The sequence below is a fragment of the Papio anubis genome, chromosome 4 (assembly GCF_008728515.1).
Source record: "Papio anubis isolate 15944 chromosome 4, Panubis1.0, whole genome shotgun sequence".
NCBI lineage: Eukaryota > Metazoa > Chordata > Mammalia > Primates > Cercopithecidae > Papio > Papio anubis.
This window is the reverse complement of record NC_044979.1, coordinates 143,980,874-144,002,868: the sequence shown is the minus strand read 5'-3', so window position 1 is coordinate 144,002,868 and position 21,995 is coordinate 143,980,874. Positions and strand designations below refer to the sequence as shown.

General features: G+C 44.2%; 1 protein-coding gene across 2 annotated transcripts; it reads left to right on the top strand.

Annotated features, from left to right (window-relative positions):
• The first annotated feature begins 322 nt into the window (after positions 1-322).
• On the top strand, positions 323-19,352 carry ZNF12 (zinc finger protein 12). Of its 2 annotated transcripts, XM_009202587.2 has the most exons (5): positions 1,041-1,603; positions 2,796-2,860; positions 9,855-9,981; positions 10,230-10,325; positions 15,180-19,352. In XM_009202587.2, the coding sequence occupies exons 2-5, from the start codon at positions 2,846-2,848 to the stop codon at positions 17,033-17,035; spliced, it is 2,094 nt and encodes a 697-aa protein (XP_009200851.1). In that variant the 5' UTR covers positions 1,041-1,603; positions 2,796-2,845; the 3' UTR covers positions 17,036-19,352. The 2 variants fall into 2 exon arrangements, with proteins under 2 accessions (XP_021791340.1, XP_009200851.1); XM_021935648.2 differs by lacking the exons at positions 9,855-9,981; positions 10,230-10,325 and having other exon boundaries at positions 323-1,603; positions 15,180-15,290.
• The last annotated feature ends 2,643 nt before the right edge of the window (positions 19,353-21,995 follow it).

The following is a 21,995-nucleotide window of genomic DNA, read 5'->3' as shown; positions in this document are numbered from 1 at the left end:
TGTACCTGAAATCCCAGTTACTTGGGAAGCTGAGGCAGGAGAATTGCTTGAACCAGTGAGCCAGGATCTCCCCACTGAACTCCAGCATGCACAACGGAGTGAGACCCTGTCTCAAAATTAAAAAAAAAAAAAAAGAGAGAGCAAATCTGAGAAACAGACATATTTGCAGATCAGGAATATTGAAATGATTATGTAAATGGACAAATGCAGTCAAAACTGGATTTTCTCTAGTGGGGATTGTCGGAAGTCAACCAACTTCCACTAGACAGAACATAACTTGCATCAATTACCTACAGTTTTCAAAGAGGTGTAAAGTACCTCAAAGATAATCAACAGGGTTGGAATCAAGTAACATGGCTTTCTGATGTGCTTCGTTTTCCATTACAACGCAAATTTCTTCTTCTGCTTGCCTCATCCTCTTCAGGAAGTAGAGTTCTGGGTAATTTTTTTCTTCTTTCAATTCTGTACATATTCTCTGAGTTTTCTAGCTATCACATATTCAAAGTGATTTGGAAAAGCTGGAATTCCTTTTTTCCTTGTTGGGGCGAGGATGGTATCCTGTCCCCGGCTAATCTATTATTTCATCCATGGGCTCTATTTACTAATGTTTTCGTTAAATGTGTCATTGTAATCATAAGCTAGTATGATGCACCCTCTTGTTCCACTTGTCATGGTTGCACATGGACATTGATTTTAAGCCTTGAGCTCTCGGGTAAGGCAGGACTGGCCCGGACACGGTCTACAAGACGCTACTTGAAGCAGAGACTTTCTAGACGTTCCCTTAAAGATAGTCAAGACATCGCCATGAAGACGTTCCCTTAAACTAAGGAGAAATTTGAGTCTGGGGTACCGGGTTGCCAGTTCTCTTAGCATAGAGCCTTTCAACCGCTAGACCAGACAGAGACATTTAAGACGGTTCCTAAATTTGGGGAGCGCATAGGCTCATGGGAAATAGAGTCACTGTATTTATCCTGGGACCTGCGGTGGGTCCCCGGAGGCGGACTTCCGATGCATTCCTGCGCGTGTGCACCCCGCTCTGTGTGCGTGTTCGCGCATGCGTGTCGCCGCCGCACTGCCCTAGCTTCCTGTGCGTCCCCAGGTCACCGCTCGCCCTAGTTCCCAGGCTTTGGCCTCCGGTGGGCGAGAATCGCGGAGTCTGCGAGGCTGGGCGCGGAAGACCCGGGCCGGCACCCAAGCGGGCGCGGGGTTGCGCGGGCCAGGGTTCGCGCGGGCCAGGCGGAGGCTCAAGCGTTGATCCCCGAGCACGACCCCCGGAGCCGACGGCGCTGGGGCCCGAGGGGCCGGCCGGGCGGTGTCGGCGGCGGAAGCGAAGGGGCGGCGGGACCCGGACCCGATCCGTGTGCGTCCTCGACGGCCCGGCCCCGGCTCCGCAGGACGGTGAGCCCCAGGGAGCCGGATCTGGGCTCCAGGAGGGACGCCCCGCCTGGATTTGTCCCGTAGGCCCGGCACGGGCCCCTCGGGAGCAGAACGGCCTTGCTGAGGTGGAGAGGAGGGAACCTCGCGAGCAGACGCGCGCCCGCGACAGCAGTCCCGCCCCGGCCTCTCGGGAGCCGTGGGGCAGAGGCAGCGGAGCCCCAGGAGGGTAGGTCGTGGGCTCGCGGGCCAGGGGCGAGAAGGGCCTGGGTGAAGTCACCGCGTGGCGGGGACCTTAGAGTGAGGGGCAGCGGAGGGTCTCGATCGCTTGCAGGAGAGACATGTGTTTGGGTTTGAGGGTTTGAGGGCAGGGTCCGGCGACGACGAGGCTTACAGGGACTGGGCGGGGGGGTGTTACCAGCCTCAGCTGCGGACGTTGTCTCCACTCCCCCCTCACCCCAACAGCTCTTCCTCCTCTCCCTGCTCCAGATTGCGACCGTATCTAAACGTCCGTGAGCACCTGTGTTCTCTCATTTAAGTGCCGATTCCCCCTTAAGTCTGCTCTTATGGAATCATACATTGTAGCACAGGAATAGTCTGCAGGGATTCTCTTGCTGCCTCATTTGCTAGGGGAAGAGACTGGGCCGTAGCAGGTGGGTGACTTGTCCGAGGTTTTGTGGGTGGAGCTGCTCATAGTAGAACTCAGGAGTTTTATCTCCCAGGCCAGTGTTCTGTCCCCTGTATCCTAGTTAAGTGAGAGTAAGTTCAATAAAAGATCCTTTTGAGCAGCCCACTGAAGTTCCTGCAAATAAAGACCTAATCATGCCGAATGTATTCCTTTATTTAGGGCATCCTGTGGATTTTCTGATCTTTATTTAAAAGACTAATAGATGAGTATTACAGAATTCTTTTTTTGTTGTTTGTTTTTGAGACGAGTTTCGCTCTGTTGCCCAGGTTGGAGTGCAGCGGCGCGATCCCAGCTCACTGCCATTTCCGCTCCCAGGTTCAAGCGATTCTCCTGCCTCAGCTTCCCGAGTAGCTGGAATTACAGGCACCCGCCACCATGCCCGGCTAATGTTTGTATTTTTACTAGAGATGAGGTTTCACCATGTTGGCCGGGCTGGTTACCAGAATTCCTTTTTAAATCTTACATTTAATGATGGCAGATTATTTCAGTAGGATCCAGTATTCATTCACCATGACAATCTCATCCACTCAGTCACAAGGTAGCCATGTGAGAGTTACAAATGTGCAGATGGGTCCTCCTCCTGATCATTTTCCAGTCCCTTCTGAAGGCTTAAAGGGACAGTCTCCCATAGGATGCCCTTCATGGAACTTTCTATATAGGTTTTAGGCGGGAGATGACTGCCTTGGCAGGCGAGACCTCTCGTAACTTCATGTTTTGGGTTTTCCTTCCCCAGATCTGCCTCCGCTTTCACAGTCCTCCAGATTTTTCTAAGAGCAGCAGAAAATGAGTAAATCCCTGGTGAGTGTTTCTGTTCGTGTATTTATTCTCTACTCTGATTTACAATACCCCTTAGGAGGAGATTAAGGGTTCAAATTTTAAAATGAGAAAGTAGAAATAGATACAAGATTTGGTCAGACAAAACAGTGTAGCCATCAGCACCAAGCCTTTTTATCATATTCATATGCGCAGGTAGCGTGATCCTTAAAGAGTTCTTGAAGCCAGAGTACTAGCCTCTCATGTTCTCGGCATTTATCACAAAAAATGATAAATACCATCCATTCCTTGACTTACATTGACCGTAAGCAGAATCATTTTTGTTTTTGCATGAATTTTAAAGATTCCTTTGAGATCATTATCAACAGCCTTCCTAAATAATAACCCTTGAACCACTGCAATTCTTGCCTCCTTTTTTTTTTTTTTTTTTTGAGACTGAGTCTTGCGCTCTGTCGCCAGGCTGGAGTGCAGTGGCGCTGTCAGCTCAATGCACCCTCCACCTCGCAGGTTCAAGTGATTCTCCTGCCTCAACCTCTCGAGTAGCTGGGATTACAGGCACCTGCCACCACACCCGGCCTTTTTTTTTTTTTTTTTTTTAAAGTAGAGACGGGGTTTTGCCATGTTGGCCAGGCTGCTCTCGAATTCCTGAGCTCAGGTGATCCACCTGCTTTGGCCTCCCAAAGTGCTGGGCATGAGCCACTGTGCCCAGCCCGTAATATTTCTAGTAACTAAAACAGTGTTGTCTCAAAGGTAGATTTTTTTCTTTTTTTTTTTTTGAGACAGAGTCTCGCTCTGTCGCCCAGGCTAGAGTGCAGTGGCGCGATCTTGGCTCACTGCAAGTTCTGCCTCCTGGGTTCACGCCATTCTCCTGCCTCAGCCTCCCCAGTAGCTGGGACTACAGGTGCCCGCCACCACGCCCAGCTAATTTTTTGTATTTTTAGTAGCGACAGGGTTTCACCGTGTTAGCCAGGATGGTCTCGATCTCCTGACCTCGTGATCCGCCTGCCTCGGCCTCCCAAAGTGCTGGGATTACAGGTGTGAGTCACCGCGCCTGGCCAAAGGTAGATTCTTTTTACTGCTCTATCCTTTGCAGAAATGGCCTTCTCACCCTTAAGTTAGTCTCCCTAAATAGTTCTTTCTTTCTTTTTTTTTTTTTTTTTAAAGATGGAGTCTCACTCCGTTGCCCAGGCTGGAGTGCAGGGGCACTATCAGCTCACTGCAACCGCGGCCTCCCGGGTTCAGGCAGTTCTCCTGCCTTAGCCTCCCAAGTAGCCGCGATTACAGGCACCTGCCACCACTCCCAGCTAATTTTTCTATTTTTTTTTTTTTTTTTTTTTTTACTAGAGACGGGGTTTCAGAAGTACTTGGGCCAGGCTGGTCTCGAACTCCTGACCTCAAGTGCCAAGTGATTTGCCCACCTTGGCCTCCCAAAGTGCTGGGATTACAGGTGTGAGTCACCATGCCTAGCCATCTCCCTAAATATTTATTTCCCTTAGTTTATCTGGGTTGCACAGCAGAAAGGACCATAATAAATCTCTGGCATAGATGCCCATTTTATCCCATAGCCTGTGGTCTTGGTCCTGTCCCTATCACTCCCCTAACCTTGTTAGAGTAAATGTTGCCAGTAGTCTAGCACACGCTCTTAGTGGACATTTGTGTCTTTGCCTTGGCCCACTCTGCAGTTTGCTCTGTCAGTTTCAGTGCCATTTCTCTTCTTGCCTGCTTCTTGAAATTGATGATTTCTTTGGTGTTCTTCATGTGTTAGTGTCCACTCTTGGCTCACGACTCTGTACCTATCTGATGTCACCCTCCTGTGCTTCTGACCACCAGCTCTGTGTTGGTTTTCCCACATAGAACTGGCCAGCCACCTGCTCAGCATTTCTTTGGAGTGGGTCCAAAGGACCCCTCAAGGTCATAGATGCAGCAGGTTCAGAATCATTATTTGGAGCCCCCCACCTATGCCTTCTCTTGTTCCTATTGGTTCATTGTTCCATCGTCCAGCCTGTAGCCCTATCGAGAAAGATGGGATTCTTTCTAAACTTGTCCATTTTCTGACCTTGTGATTGTTTCAGTTTGTTAATGTCACATCTAGATGGTTTTTTTTTTTTTTGAGACGGAGTCTCGCTCTGTCACCCAGGCTGGAGTGCAGTGGCACGATCTTGGCTCACTGCAAACTCCACCTCCCGGGTTCATGCCATTCTCCTGCCTCAGCCTTCCGAGTAGCTGGGACTACAGGTGCCCGTCACCTCGCCCAACTAATTTTTGTTTTTGTATTTTTAGTAGAGACGGGGTTTCACCTTGTTAGCCAGGATGGTCTCGATCTCCTGACCTCGTGATCCGCCCACCTCAGCCTCCCAGTGTGCTGGGATTACAGGTGTGAGCCACCGCGCCCAGCAGAATCTAGATGGTTTTTATCCTGTCCCCTATCCCCTCTCCGCTGTCGTTAAAATAGCTTATTTTTTGGTTTCTCTACTGTTGTAGAGATTTTTTTTCTATGCTGCTACTTTCCTCCACGAGCCCAGGCATATTGCATTTCCCATGTCAAGTATTTCTGCTAAAGTTTTCACCATATCATGCTTCTCCCATGGGAAAAGCACTTGCGAGGCTCCCAGAGTGGCTACTACGAAAATGAGGTTGCCTCAAGCTGGGATGAGGAAGACTGTGGGTAAAGCAGGCTTGAGAAAAGGCCAGAATTAGGTTTCAGATGTTTAAAATTTGGGCTGAGTGGCAGCATCAGGAAGGCAGGTGTGTGTGTGTGCGCACGTGTGTGTAGTTTGGGAGCTGTGTTAGTATGCCATGAGTGGCAGCATCAAGGCGGCAGGTGTGTGTATGTATGTGGAGTCTGGGAGACGAATCTGGTTGTGTGTGTTTGTGGAGTTTGGGAGATGAATCTGGTGCTCTCCCATGTGCAGTCTGATAGAGAAGTGGGGACTGGGAAGGTGCTACTGGTCAGGCTAGAGGGAGAACCAGGAGTGTGCAGTTTCTGAAGCCAAGGGAATGAGAAGCTTCAGGGACAGGTGATCAACTGTGTCCAATGCTGTTAAGAGTCCAGCCCAAGAAAGACTGAGAAATAGTGCTGGTGATTCTGTCGAGAATGAAAAATAGTTGTTGCCCGTGGAGTGGGAATGGACTGCAGGGCCTCGAGTCAGCTAGAGGGGACAGAGGTGCAAACAGCTGGAGGCGTCCCAGGAGGTGGTTAGAGAAGAGGGTAGACATAGCATCCCTGTTTGCTTCTTTTCTCAGGGAAATAGCTCATCAGCCAACAGTGAGGGGTGAGGGCCGGGTTTTGGGAGAGAGCAGCTCCGTCCCGACCATCGCACACATGCTCAGCCAGCCGCGAGGACCATCCTTTCCTTCTTTTTGCAATCCCATCTCATTTCCTGCCATGTAAATACAACATCCTACTCTTTTGGGAGCTTGTGTCATGATACTGGTCCTTCTCAGCTGAAAGCGATTAGAGCAGCGGCCAGTCTACCACGCAGACACCTGCTGTTCTGGGGCTTCAGGAGTCCCAGAGGAAGCGCCCTCCTTGCTTGGCTCTGTGACCTTCTCCTCAGCTAGCATTTTGTCTTTTTTTTTTTTTTTTTTTTTTTTTGAGACGGAGTCTCGCTCTGTCGCCCAGGCTGGAGTGCAGTGGCCGGATCTCAGCTCACTGCAAGCTCTGCCTCCCGGGTTCACGCCATTCTCCGGCCTCAGCCTCCCGAGTAGCTGGGACTACAGGCGCCCGCCACCTCGCCCGGCTAGTTTTTTGTATTTCTTAATAGAGACGGGGTTTCACCGTGTTAGCCTGGATGGTCTCGATCTCCTGACCTCGTGATCCGCCCGTCTCGGCCTCCCAAAGTGCTGGGATTACAGGCTTGAGCCACCGCGCCCGGCCCGTCTTTTTTTTCTTAGACACTAACAACATCATTTGTCTTGGGGTTTGGGATATGATTTTAAGAGGCACTTGTTTCTCTCAAGGTGCTTATGTTCTCCTTGGAGGAGGTAATTCGTGGATATAATTATGGGAGATGGTGGAAGTCGTTCTGGTCAATGCCTGGGAAACTGAAGTGATGATGAAGTAGAAGTCTGATTTAAAATGCATCCTCAGCCGGGCATAGTGGCTCACACCTGTAATGCCAACACTTAGGGAGGCTGAGGCAGGAGGATCACTTGAGCCCAGGAATGTGAGGCTGCAGTGAGCTATGATTGTACCACTGCACCCCAGCCTGGGCAACAGATCAAGATCCTATCTCGAATGAATGAATGAACAAATGAATGCACCATCAAAGTATTGTGATTCAGTCATTCAAGGAAGGGATTTGCCAGCCCTGGAATAATTTGGGTTAGTGGCAGAGGCTTGTAAAGACACTCAGGAGACCAGCATTAGCGGCCTGAGTAGGAGTCCTGGAGGGCCGGTGCGATTTTTGCTTCCTTAGAATTTGAACTTCCTGTTAAGGGACTGAGGGATGGGAATGCAGATAAATACCCAGATGGACCCAGGAGCCCCCAATGCTGGACTGAGTTGTGGTTTTGTCCTACAGAGAATTCCAAGCCTTCTAATTGGGAAAGCGTGTCATCTGTTGAAAGGATGAAATTAATAGAGACTGACAATGTGAAAAACAAGAAATGCAGTGGGGGGTTGAGGGGATTGAGTCAAGGATACTCAAGGGTGTCTAGCTGAAATGCCAGAAAGAGGAGGACTCTCCTAAGGGGATTCTAAAAAGAATTAAATATTAGGAAGATCGCTTAGAATCTCTTAATGGAAAGACTCAAAAACAAATACATTATATACAATCTATAGGACAGAAGTGTGACTGAAATGGTTTGCTTATTTCTAAGTATGTTTTTGGTCAAGATTGTGTCCCTGGCATATTTTTATTGTAAGAGGGATTCTGGTTTACAATAGAGATTAAAAAAAAAAAGAAAATAAAAAAATAAAATAGAGATTTTATGTGTTCACAGTTATTGTAGTCATAGATACATGTGGTCTCGTTACTCCTCTACTTTCATTTGTTTGCTTTGCTCTTGTGACTTCTCCTGAGCTGATGACTTTCATCCCATTTTTCCTCTTATGAGTCCTTCTGGAAAGTCCTTTGCCCGTTTTCAACCATTGCACAGTGACCATCCTGACAGATACCAGGTGGACACACTAAGCAGGGGTCTACCACTTGCATAAAGGAAACCAGGCTTATTTCCTAAGAAATAAACAAGTTGCTATTGCTCAGCAAGGCAGGGCAATGCCATACGTGAACTTCCAGACTCCCCTGATTTTTATCATGGCAGGCAACGTCTGAACAAAGTGTGCACAGAGTTTCTGGAAGCTCAGCTATTGCTGTCCAGGAGGTTCTCATCACCTGCTGGGACAGTCTTCCACCTGGATTCATCTGGCTGGGGCGGGACCCACTTCTTCCCCCAGTGTGTGTCCCATCAGCAGCTGGATGCTCTCAGCCCTGATCCTTCCCAGGCCAGTCAGGCCTGTCTGTGGATACCGCTGTATCTAGAGCTGGGAGAGAATGGCATGGCGTCTCAGGGAGTCAGTAAACCCCATCTTGCACTCATGGATCATTCCACATATAAAACCTAAGATGTTCAGTCAACATCAGAAGTTTGTCATCATCTTACATAGCTCTGAACATGACATAGCCTTTCCTTCCACATCTTCTATACCATTCCTGCTACCATATTTTCTTGAAATCATCTCAGCCTCTTTGTTCTTAACACACAGATACTGTTTTACGATTCTTTCTTGCCAGTTACATAAATAACCACATAACCTTCAGTTGTTTAAAATTCTGTGTTTTATGGTTAATTTTCTGTCCTAATTTGGAAAGTGGTCAGAGGCACCGTAGAAAGTCGACAATAACAGTAGATTTCATTGATAAGTATGTGTTTTATCTGAAAAACTATGCTAAGTGCTTTTTGTGGATTAGTCCATTTCATACTGGTATTATGTATAGGTAGCATTATTCTCTTTATTTTAGAGGGGTGATATTAAAGGAAACAGTTCTAATGGCTAGTGTGAGTACTTGTGAATGGGACACTTTATTCAGAAGATACACATTTCTAGATGCGGTTTTGACAGTTTCCAGGTCAGCTGTCTGTTCCTCCTCAGGAATATTCCTTTCTCCTAGAACGTGTACCATGGGAAGAAAGGAAATTTGGGGTTCCCAGCTGGGAATTAGGAAAACCTGGTGAACCAAGCTATTACTGATAATTCATGTAGCAGGCTGCATTCTGAACTGCTGTAGGCTTGGTAACTCGGCAGTAAAATACAAAACTAGAATGTGTGTTGCCCAGCCTGTTGGTTATTTTGGTAATTGTGGCAAATACTGTGGGTTGGTTCCAGTAGTAGCCATAGGAGGAGCAGGTTTGAACAGGAACAGCAATTGAATTTTAGGGATGTTGAGTTTGCCATCTTGGACGTATGTTTCTGGAATTTAGGAGAGAGGCCTGGGCTGATGATGTAAATTTGGAAAATGTTGGTGTATAGATGGTAATTAAATTAGCCAGGAAGCAGGTGGGCTCACCATGAAAGCAGCAATTATAGACAGCAAAGAGAAAAAGACTCAACACAGCCGTAGGGCCCACAGCATTCAGGATGACTTGCAGTAGAGGAGGAGCCAGCAAAGGGCTGAGAAGGAGTGACCAGGGAGGTAAGAGGAGAACCAACATTATTAATGTTCTGGAAGCAAATTGAAGAATATGCAAAGGAACAGGGTGCATCCTGGGGTTCTGTGAGTGTCCCCAGGCCTGTGCTCCTCAGGGGTGAGATTCGTGCCTGCTGGTGTTAGAGTCCCCAGCAGCCAGGATTGTTGCTGGCTCACCATGCAATCCCAGTTTTTTTTTTTTTTTTTTGATGTATACCGAATGAACCTCAGAACAGTGTATTTCTGATATGTTTGTTTTCCTTCGACAGTCTGTAACATAAAATAAAGGTATACAATGTTCATGGTTAATTTTACCAGTGAGCATGGTAAGATCTTGTCCCTATGTGCCTCTTTCACGTCACCCAATTCCAATCACGGTGCCATTTCAGGGGCCAGTGTCATTCAAGGATGTGGCTGTGGACTTCACCCAGGAGGAGTGGCAGCAGCTGGACCCTGAGCAGAAGATAACTTACAGGGATGTGATGCTGGAGAACTACAGCAATCTAGTTTCCGTGGGTGAGGATAGCTTGCTTTCTCAGTTGCTAAAATACATGGGATTTCTCACAAATTTAATGACTTTAACTTAAAATTTGATGGGACGAATGTGAGTAATCTGTTTTGGGCACCAGGCAGGGCATTTTGGTCTTGATTTTCCCCGTGAAAAGTTCTGATTTTGATAAAGCACAAATGGCCTTTTCCCCGTGTGACAGAGACCCTGAAGCCAACCGGCTGGGCTCAAGTTCTCTTTCATTTCTCATTAACAGGGTATCACATTATCAAACCGGATGTTATCAGCAAGTTGGAGCAAGGAGAAGAGCCATGGATAGTAGAAGGAGAATTCCTACTTCAGAGCTATCCAGGTGTGTTAGTGGAGGCAGTGAGGAGATCGGTAACTTGGGAGTGTTTTTCCCAGGGATTTTTTAATGGTCCCAAACCTTCAGAAGTGACTAGAGATAGTTGCTTATATGCTCTATGAATCTAAATCTCACTCCCAAAGCCTTCTTCCTTCCCTGTAAGAACTTACATTGATGGAGCTTTTCTGTGCTTGCCACTCCCCGGAATACAATTCTAGTCACTTCCGTTGTTCTCTTAAACTCTGGGTCTTTGCTTGCTCTTCTAGCATTTTCAGAAGCCATCATCATGGATTATATTTTAGGTGTTAATAAGTCTGACATTTAAAAAAACTTACGTGATTCTTGTGTTCTTTGTAACTTCTGGGTTTTTTTATCTTTACCGTGCAGTGCCTGAGACTTGTTTCTGGACCCTGTTCTACTTTGTACTTTTCTTTCTTTGAGGTTAGATTCCAAAGTCCCCATCCTGTGCCTAAGCCAGTGGAGTCTGCCACATGACATGTGCACCTGTACTTCATTGGACAGTGCTGCTCATTCCTGAGACCCAGCCCTCCTGAAATTTGGTGACTGCAGTACCTGGGTCTCCCTCTTTAACCAAGTGCTTGTTTTCATCTTGTTTCTTATTTTCTGTTCTGTTCCCAATGCCTTGAATGATACCCTGTCATGGCAGGTGCTTAGTAAGTATTATATACATAAATGAAGTCTGGTTTATGCTTCCACCACCTCTAGAAATGTCTTTAAAGGGTCTGTTTCTAACTACTGTGATTTCCTCGCATTATGAGTTTCTCAAAGGGTGCCTCCAGTGCCAAGTTGTTAGGGTTTGTTTTTTATTTGATGTTGCTCGCACCCGGGATGACGTCTCTACCACCAAAGTCTGGGCTTTTCTGTGATAGCAGTTACAGAGCTGCTCTTGTTCTCATCAGCCCTGGAAACTGATCATGACCTATTCCGAATTATAATTACTAATCACCTTTCCACTTCCCTTTATTTACTAAACTATACTAATCTCTTCTTTTTCTATAGTGGTCCCTGTGAAACCACTGAAATTCTCATCAGATATTACTAATCTCTCTGGATTACTGGATTTTGTCCAGTGTGAAATGTCTTCAGTTGTCCTCTGTATATCCTCAGTTTCCTTTGAGTTAATGTAAACAAGGACTAGATTCTCTCATGCCTGGATTACTATGAGTCCTAGTTGGATGTGCAGTATGTCTTCATCTAAAGTTTCTAGTTGCTATCACCGCTGGCCTCACAAGATAAGCCTATAGCTGGTGATATCACCGCTAGCCTCACAAGATAAGCCTATAGCTGGTGATATCACCACTAGCCTCACAAGATAAGCCTATAGCTGGTAATATCACCGCTAGCCTCCCAAGATAAGCCTATAGCTGGTGATATCACCGCTAGCCTCCCAAGATAAGCCTATAGCTGGTTACATTTTACTTCCTAAAGGGAATTTAATTTCTTGTCCTTTAAGGATCTCAACAATATTGGCCCTGTATTGCCTGGAAAAAGTAATTTTCTGTTGTTCCCCAAAACTCTCACTAAACTCCATTTGGTCCACACTCCTAATGTCTTCTCTTCATGAGACTATTGTCCCTACAGCTTTACATTTCCTTAGGGTGTGCTTTCTTTCCCCAGATAACACATTCTTTAAGTCTGATCTCAAATCTTCAACCCCTCCCTGAAGTTTTTCCTTCCTGACTTTTATCATGACTTCTGTATCTCCCTTCCCCCACCTTCAGTTTCACCCAGGGGTGATATGATAAAGAAGTGAGTCTGATTAAGTAATCTGTTATTTGATAGTGTCTATGTTTTACTTGAGCTGTTTTGCTCTTGGATCATAGTCCTGCAAGGAAAGGGGCATGTTATCCCTTGATGTAATGTGTAACATAGAGAGACATTTATTTCTTTCTTTGATTATCTGAGAAGCCAGGCAGGTGAAAGAACTTTCTTGTCCATCCATTCAGAAATAATTTGCAGGCAGTTATTTCTGAATATGCATGCCTGGGCCAAATGTAGTGGCTCACACCTATAATCCCAAACCTGGGAGGCTGAGGTGGGAGGATCGCTTGCGACCAGCCTGGGTAACATAGTGAAACCCTGTCTCTACCAAAAAAAAAAAAAGAAAGAAAAAAGAAATAATACATGCCTGGGTCACATCCCCATATATTTTGCAAGTACTGGAAAAACACCTATATGATTCAGATTAAGAACAGCTCATCTGATTTTTATTCAGAGGTTCAAAGGAAATAGGACCATCCTTCCTAGGTGAAAGGTTGTGGTTAAGAGAACAAGGGCTGGGTGCGGTGGCTCATGCCTGTAATCCCAGCACTTTGGGAGGCCGAGGGGGGCGGATCATGAAGTCAAGATCATGAAATCAAGATCATGAGATCACCCTGGCCAATATGGTGACACCCTGTCTCTACTAAAAATACAAAAATTAGCCAGGCCTGGTGGCACATGCCTGTAATCCCAGCTACTTGGGAGGCTGAGGCAGAAGAATCGCTTGAACCCGGGAGGCGGAGGTTACAGTGAGCTGAGATCGTACCACTGCCTCCAGCCTGGGTGACAGAGCAAGACTCCGTCTCAAAAAATAAATAAATAAAAAGAGAACAGGGCTGCATGAAGTAATTAAAACTCAGCATTTTACATGGAGTGCTGATGTCCCAATGCAAGGCTGTCACTTTGTACTAAAATGATTCTGTAGACAGTATTCTCAAGTTCAAGGGGAAATGGAATTAATTGAGGTGAGAAAGGATTTGAGAAGTATTTTTTTTTAAGCATGGAAATCCCCTACAAAGGTAGGTTTTGAGAAGATGAAGGCAGAAAGTCAAGCAAACTGAGTGAAACAATAAGGGTGGAGACTGGAGGTGAAATGCGCTGGGCATTGATCAGACACACAGTGATCTTAGCATAAGGCAAGGATGCCTTAGATCGTGACCTGTCTCTGCCAACTTGATGTAACATGAGAAGGTATAAAGTGAAGACCCACTTCCTCCAAAACACCTCTCTACTTGGATGTATCTTAGGACCCTCCTTGTGCAACAAATAGCTTGCTTTTCCTGCAACAGAATATTTTTGGTAGATGACTGTCATCCTAGCTTGGAATCATATAGTGATCCCAGGTGGCAAAAAGTATTGTTTCTCAGATTTTTTTCTTGTTGGGTCTCTTGATATTTTGGCATTGGGTTCAGAGAAAGCACAGGTTATAGAGGATACGGTTGATACCGTTTTACTGAATGTGCATGATAGCAAGTACGGTAGTCAGGTTCATCCAGGCACTTCTAAGATAAGTAAAAATAAAATTGCTATTTTAGGAGCATGGTAAGGGATCTGATTTGTTTTGGCTTTTTTTGTTTTGTTTTGTTTTGTTTTTTGAGAACAGATTCTCACTCTGTTGCCCAGGCTGGGGTGTAGTGGTGCCATCTCGGCTCACTGCAACCTCCGCCTCCTGGGTTCAAGCGATTCTCCTGCCTCAGCCTTCTGAGTAGTTGGGACTACAGGCGCCCACCACCACGCCTGGCTAATTTTTGTATTTTTAGTAGAGAGAGGGTTTCACGATCATGGCCAGGCTGGTCTCGAACTCCTAACCTCAAGTGATCTGCTTGTCTTGGCCTCCCAAAGTGCTGGGATTACAGGCATGAGCTACCATGCCTGGCCAGGGATCTGATTCGTAAGGTTTGTACACTGAATGCTACTCAGGAGTGGGAAAGCACTCACATTAAGAATTAAGTGATGGTAGTATGTCAGGGTGGGACTGGCTTAAGGAAATGGTCAGGAGATTGAAAGATGGGAAGAATAATTGCTAAGCTTATCAAGCATGTGTTTTGTGCCAGATGCTGCTCTGAGCACTTCATTAACTGCTGCAATCTTAGAACCACCTTCTGAGGTAGGTGCCATTATCTCCATTTGGCAGGTGAAGGATACTGACTACAGGGAATTGCTAAGTAGCTTGCTCTAGGCCACCTCACCAGAGTTCATAATATTAAATATACTGTTCAAATAGGAACAAGTAGAATGTCATGGTCAGAATGAGTTTAGCATTCAATCATAGCATCATTAGAATAGTAAAGTTTCCAGTTGATCTCATCGCTATCCTCACAAGAGAAGTCTATAGCACTGCGGACTCTTTTATATTTCCTGTAGGATATATATATATTCCTGAGATTCTTCATCCAAGTGAAACAGAATTACAGGGCGAATGCCCTGGTTATAGGGCTCTTCTGTTAAACATGAGGAGATTTAGTTTATTCTACTACGTGGAATGAGGAAAGAAGCCAAAATAGTTTGGAGGGATGTAGTCTAGTGAAAACGCTACCACAAAAATCTTAGTATACAGTGCTAACGCCTTCAGTTGTAATCTCTCTCAACTTGGTATCAAGTGATATGGTATAAAATACAGCTTTCCCGCCCCCTAAAGAAATCCCTGATTGAATACATCTTTTGACCCTCCTTGTCCAATAGCACTCCTCATCGCTCTGTCGGTATCTACCCCGTCAGCCATTCATCCAGCATTCTTCGCCTACCAGTCATTGTTCTGTGCTATATTTTATCTTCTATACCCAGTTTTGAACAAAATATAAAGTAGATCAAAAGCGCATGTGTTTTTGTCAGTTTACTTCCCTCTTTCTCCATTCCTAGAGGGGTGTGTGTGTGTGTGTGTGTGTGTGTGTGTGTGTGTGTGTGTGTAATTTTAAGCAAAAGAATAAAGGAGAAAAGTACACTTGGAATTATTTTCATCTGTTCATGAAGCTAGCATCTACTCACAATGAGATGCTTGTGCACAAGTCATATGAGTCTCATTCCATATCTCATATATAGGAAGATGTACAAAAGTTGGTTAATTTTGTCTCTCTTTAGATGAAGTCTGGCAAGCTGATGACCTAATAGAGAGAATCCAGGAAGGCGAAAATAAACCTTCAAGACAAACTGTGTTCACTGAGACCCTGATTGAAGAGAGAGGTAATGTTCCTGGTAAAACTTTTGATGTAGAAACGAATGCTGTTCCTTCAGGAAAAACAGCCTATAGAAATAGCCTCTGTGACTCCTGTGAAAAGTGTTTAGCGTCTGTTTCAGAATATATTAGTAGCGATGGAAGCTATGCAAGAATGAAAGCTGATGAATGTAGTGGATGTGGGAAATCGCTCCTCCATATTAAGCTTGAGAAAACTCATCCAGGAGATAAAGCTTATGAATTTAATCAAAATGGGAAACCTTATACTCTAAACGAAGAAAGTCTTTATCAGAAAATTCATATTTTGGAGAAGCCTTTTGAATATATTGAATGCCAGAAAGCCTTCCAAAAGGACACTGTTTTTGTTAATCACATGGAAGAAAAGCCCTATAAGTGGAATGGATCTGAAATAGCCTTTCTTCAGATGTCGGACCTCACTGTACATCAGGCATCTCATATGGAAATGAAGCCCTATGAATGCAGTGAATGTGGGAAATCCTTCTGTAAAAAGTCAAAATTTATTATACATCAGAGGACTCACACAGGAGAGAAACCTTACGAATGTAATCAGTGTGGGAAATCCTTCTGCCAGAAGGGAACCCTTACTGTGCATCAGAGAACACACACAGGGGAGAAGCCCTATGAATGTAATGAATGCGGGAAAAACTTTTACCAGAAGTTACACCTCATTCAGCATCAGAGAACTCACTCAGGAGAGAAGCCCTATGAATGTAGTTACTGTGGAAAATCCTTTTGCCAGAAGACACACCTCACACAACATCAGAGAACACATTCAGGAGAGAGACCTTATGTTTGTCATGACTGTGGGAAAACCTTCTCGCAGAAGTCAGCACTTAATGACCATCAGAAAATTCACACAGGTGTGAAACTCTACAAGTGTAGTGAATGTGGGAAATGCTTCTGCCGCAAGTCTACTCTCACGACCCACCTGAGGACCCACACAGGAGAGAAACCCTATGAATGTAATGAGTGTGGGAAATTCTTCTCTCGGTTGTCATATCTCACTGTACATTATAGAACTCATTCAGGAGAGAAACCCTATGAATGTAATGAATGTGGAAAAACCTTCTACCTGAATTCAGCCCTCATGAGACATCAGAGAGTGCACACAGGAGAGAAACCTTACGAATGTAACGAATGTGGAAAGTTATTCTCCCAGTTGTCATACCTCACTATACATCATAGAACTCATTCAGGAGTCAAACCCTATGAATGTAGTGAATGTGGGAAAACCTTCTACCAGAACTCAGCCCTTTGTAGACATCGGAGAATACACAAAGGAGAGAAGCCCTATGAATGTTATATATGTGGAAAATTCTTCTCTCAGATGTCATACCTCACTATACATCATAGAATTCATTCAGGAGAGAAGCCCTATGAATGTAGTGAATGTGGGAAAACCTTCTGCCAGAATTCAGCCCTTAATCGACATCAGAGAACACACACAGGAGAGAAAGCCTATGAATGTTATGAATGTGGGAAGTGCTTCTCTCAGATGTCCTATCTCACTATACATCATCGAATTCATTCAGGAGAGAAACCCTTTGAATGTAATGAGTGTGGAAAAGCCTTCTCTCGGATGTCATACCTCACTGTACACTACAGAACTCATTCAGGAGAGAAACCCTATGAGTGTACTGAATGTGGAAAAAAATTCTACCACAAATCAGCATTCAACAGCCATCAGAGAATTCACAGGAGAGGGAATATGAACGTAATAGATGTGGGAAGGCTTCTCTGAAGTCAGACCTCACTTTATAACAGAGAACCCTTTCAAAATAGTGAATCAGAAACTCCTGCCTGAAGTCAAACACCTTGTACAACAGAGAGCTCACACAGGTTACTGTGGGCATCCCCTTGTGTGTTGGACTCATAATCTGAAGACTCACAGAATGGAAACCATGATTATAACAAGACCACATGGTATAACAATACTAGACTACAGACAAGTGAAAATTTATAAATATTAAGAATGTATATACACGTCGCCATGGATTGGAACTGTTTTGCATATCAGGGAATTCATAGCCAAGGGGAAATCTATCAATATAAGGAATGTGGAAGACAGAAACCTTTGGAAACTGTTAATACTAAAAGATGTGTTTCTGATACAACAGCAAATTTGAAAAGAAAAAAAAAAGAAGATTCCTGCTGTGAATAAACATACTCCTTGTGTAAATAGAAGCTGTAACGTCATCAGGATAGCTAGTTATGTCGGTAACTTTGAACTCATGTAAGCAGTTCCCAAAGAACATAGGATTTATGTTTGGGGTAGAGGGTTGGTTGTTTTTATCACATTACCTTACAGGAATTGTATGTTAACTTTGAATCATGTTTGAAAAAAAAAACTGTATCCTTATTAATTTTGTAATTCATATGGTCAGAGTATTCTAAACAGCACTAGGTTAATATCATTTCGTAGGTATAAAGTATACTTTTTCTTGCACTCTTCTCTAGTATGTAATGCATTTGATCATTCTTAATGAATAATATCAGCCCTAAAGGACCAATGCTTTTATCATGTTTTCAACTGTACCTGAGTCAGCCAGAGAGATAAATATCCATGTATAAAAATAGATAGAAAACTTTGTTTAGGTAATTTAAAATTGTTAATTTTAAAAGTTCTCCAGGAGTGAGAAAATCAATCATTGCACTCTATACCGTTTTAAGACATACATAAAATATTCCCATTTGTATCTATTGTTTCTTTCCTACTCTTTTTTATTTGGACACTTACATAACAGTGCACAGCACGATGCTGTGTAACATAGGAATTAACTGTGTTTTCATTTGATATCATAGTGCTTTTAAACCTTGTGCTCTACTCCTTCCTGTTACTGAATGAAATAAGAACACATTCTAATAAGGGTTTGTGGCAGACATTGCCGAGTGACTTTCTTAGTCACTCCCTTCTCACTCCACTGGCTGAGTCTGGTTATCCATTTATCCTCAAAAGGACGTAAGATAAATCCTGATTAGTTTTCACCAATGACACTCCCCTTCTCGTTGCCAGCAGTTGGTTTACAGTGGTCACAGGGCCCAATTCTAGACATAAAACAAACGATATACCTGACAGACCATTTCCAGAAAAGGTTTTCTCAAAAGCCCAAGAATTCAAGCAAAGGGAAGTGGAATATTTTGGTGAACAGTAACTTGTCTGGATGTGGTGCCTGGTAACCATCTTTCAACAATGGATTATAGTTTCATCATGGCCTGAGCGGAAAGACCGAAAGACCCTGAGACCTGGATGATGTCTTTGAGCCACTAAACCAACCAGCCTTGTAGCCACTCCTCCTTTGGACTGTTTCTTTTGTGAGAGACTAAACTTATTTTTAAGCCAGTTGATTTAGGATGCTCTGTTACTAATAACTGAAGACATTCTAATTGGTACAGACTTAAACCTTTATAGGAGTTACACAGTTCAGAAGTGGACTTTCGGTAAGTCATTTATTTTAAGCTGTTGATATAGAGATTTATTTTCTGTAAATTTTGACGTAAATAGTTTGAGCATTAGAAATCAAGTTGAAACAATTAAATGTATGCTTCCTTGAACTGTCATATCATTGACTTGCAAAATTCACCTTTGGAACGTGACACAATGTTAGGCATACCTCCTTTTTTTCTAATACATGGGATAAATTTTGTTTGAGAGAATTTAATTTATGTGATTCATCTATCACTGCTACAGTGTTAGCTGACAACATATAGTATGAGGTAAGGATCTAATTTTGTTTTCTCTCACATGATGACTTGATAGCTGATCATCTGATTTATTTACTGCTTTACCACTGAGCTGAAATGCCATGTTTTTCATTTATTAAAATCACACATGGCTCCTGTTTTTGTTACCCAGCACTTTTTGTCCATATTCTTCAAGATGATAGTGAGTATGGTACATAACAGGAATTACATCTGGTAAGTTGTATAGTTTTGTGTAGGAACTCTATATTCATAGCATATTTGTGGAAATGATACCTACAGAGGTTTCCCACACTGGCGTGTCGTTATACCTTAATTGTACAATATGCATTTTCAGTAAAATATTTGAAAACTTTAAATGGCTTGGCATTTTCTTCTCCTATGGATTGCCTGCACATCAAAGGTTCTGGTACGTATATAAGTGGTCCTGAACTGCCTCTTCAGTAACATAGTCAGTGTTCATAGTAACATGTTTATAGTTCAAAAGATGCCAATGTTTTCATAAATTAAGAGGGATTTTTGGCCCATCTTAAAATGAAGCCCACCAGGAAATACATTCTTAAAATTATGTTGCCTTTTTCTTCCTATCACAGAGATAACTACATCAAAAATAAATTGCTTTTCCCTTCATTGACTATAAAGTGTATGTTTCCTGCCAAATTGATGCACTAGCATGGGCTGCTGGCTTGTGATAGCACAAGCCTGGAGGTGCCGTGGAAATAAGGGCAGTGTTTGGGTCCAGAGAACTAAGGACGTGAATGGGGCCCTTCTGTGGGAAAGGTCATGGCAGACAGAACAAATCTTAAAGAGCAGTTGAATTGTTATCTTTTCCCCTATACATTCACAGTCCTCTGTAGTATGCCCAGCAAATTATAGCCCACCACGGTGCCTTCATAAGCTAGGAGAGCAGCTTGGTGCTATGGGAGCACATAGGTTCCATTAGAGCATCCTCTGCTCACTTCCAAAGCCAGTCATGGCCAGGCGCGGTGACTCACGCCTGTAATCCCAGCACTTTGGGAGGCCAAGGCAGGTGGCTCACGAGGTCAGGAGATTGAGACTATCCTGGCTAACATGGTGAAACCCCATCTCTACTAAAAATACAAAAAAGAAAATTAGCCGGGCGTGGTGGTGGGCGCCTGTGGTCCCAGCTACTCGGGAGGCTGAGGCAAGAGAATGGCGTGAACCCGAGAGGCGGAGCTTGCAGTGAGCCGAGATCCACCACTGCACTCCAGCCTGGGCAACAGAGTGAGACTCGGTCTCAAAAAAAAAAAGCCAGTCATTGCTGCGACTGGAGACTTTTTTTTTTTTTTAAGACAGACTGAGCCTTGCTCTGGCATGATCTCAGCTCACTGCAAATTCTGCCTCCCGGGTTCAAGTGATTCTCCTGCCTCAGCCTCCCAAATAGCTGAGATTACAGGCTCTTAACACCACGCCCAGCTAATTTTTGTATTTTTAGTAGAGATGGGGTTTCACCTCATTGGCTGGGATGGTCTCGATCTCTTGACCTCATGATCTGCCCACCTCGCCTTCCCAAAGTGCTGGGATTACAGGCATGAGCGACCACGCCCAGCCGACTGGAGACATCTGAAGGAGGCAGTGCTTACTGTGATCATGTCAAGTGGCATCCTGAGGGTCAGTCAAGGAGGGCGGTCTCATTCCTGGCAGTGGCAATAGGGGATTTTTTTCTGTAACACACTCCTCCACTTAAACCCACCCAAGAGGAAGAAACAGGAGGATTAGGCCTTCTCCCTGCTACTCATTCTCAGCCAGGATTTGCAGTATCCAAGTAAAAATTCAGGAAAGTAGTCAGACACATGAGGAATTGGGACTAAGAGACAGTACACAATACCCTCTACATGAAAAGGCCTAACGTAATGAAATACAGGCATCCAGACAAATTTCAAAATGTTCTTAATACATATCTTTTTTTTTTTTTTTTGAGATGGAATCTCACTGTGTTACCCAGGCTGGAGTGCAGTGGTGTGATCTCAGCGGTGTGATCTCAGCTCACTACAGCCTCCACCTCCCAGGTTCCAGCGATTCTCCTGCCCCAGCCTCCTGAGTAGGATTACAGGCACGTGCCACCATGCCTGGCTAATGTTTGTATTTTCTTTTTTTTTTTTTTTTTTTTTTTTTGAGACGGAGTCTCGCTCTGTCACCCAGGCTGGAGTACAGTGGCTGGATCTCAGCTCACTGCAAGCTCTGTCTCCCAGGTTTATGCCATTCTCCTGCCTCAGCCTCCCGAGTAGCTGGGACTACAGGCGCCCGCCACCTCACCCGGCTAGTTTTTTTGTATTTTTAGTAGAGACGGGGTTTCACCGTGTTAGCCAGGATGGTCTCGATCTCCTGACCTCGTGATCCGCCCGTCTCGGCCTCCCAAAGTGCTGGGATTACAGGCTTGAGCCACCGCGCCCGGCCAAATGTTTGTATTTTCAGTAGAGATGGGGTTTCACCATATTGGCCAGGCTGGTCTTGAACTCCTGACCTCAAGTGATCCACCCATCTTGGCCTCCCAGTGTGTTGTAATTACAGGCTTGAGCCACTGCGCCCAGCCTTAATACATATCTTTGAAGAAAAATATAAAGATGAATGGGGTGTGTGTAAAAATATAGTTACCAAAAGAAAGGTATATTGTTGAGCATGCATAATCGACATGAAGGAAATAATAGATGAGACTGATAGAAGCGATACACTCAAAGAACAAGTTAGTAGGTTCTGTTTTAATGGAAAATATTTCTTCCAGGGCACCAGAAGAAATAAATAAACAAAGTGAAAAATCAAAAACTGAGATGTAGCAGATAGTAGAAATAACCATATACTAGGATTCCCATAAGAAAAAGAGACAACATGCAAGGAAAACATATGAATTAAAATTTTCTTGTAATTAAAAAAGAATGAAAGACCTCAAATTGGAAGAGATTGATGTGGTGCCAAATGGAAAAATAAAATCTTGTTCCATCCTTTTTTTCATTCATAACCTAAATGATTTTATCAAATGTTCT

Excerpts from the sequence above, each read along its gene's own strand:
- ZNF12 (XM_009202587.2), top strand. Across the intron at positions 9,982-10,229 it reads CAGCAATCTAGTTTCCGTGG|GGTATCACATTATCAAACCG; the intron begins GTGAGGATAGCT and ends TCTCATTAACAG. Across the intron at positions 10,326-15,179 it reads CCTACTTCAGAGCTATCCAG|ATGAAGTCTGGCAAGCTGAT; the intron begins GTGTGTTAGTGG and ends GTCTCTCTTTAG.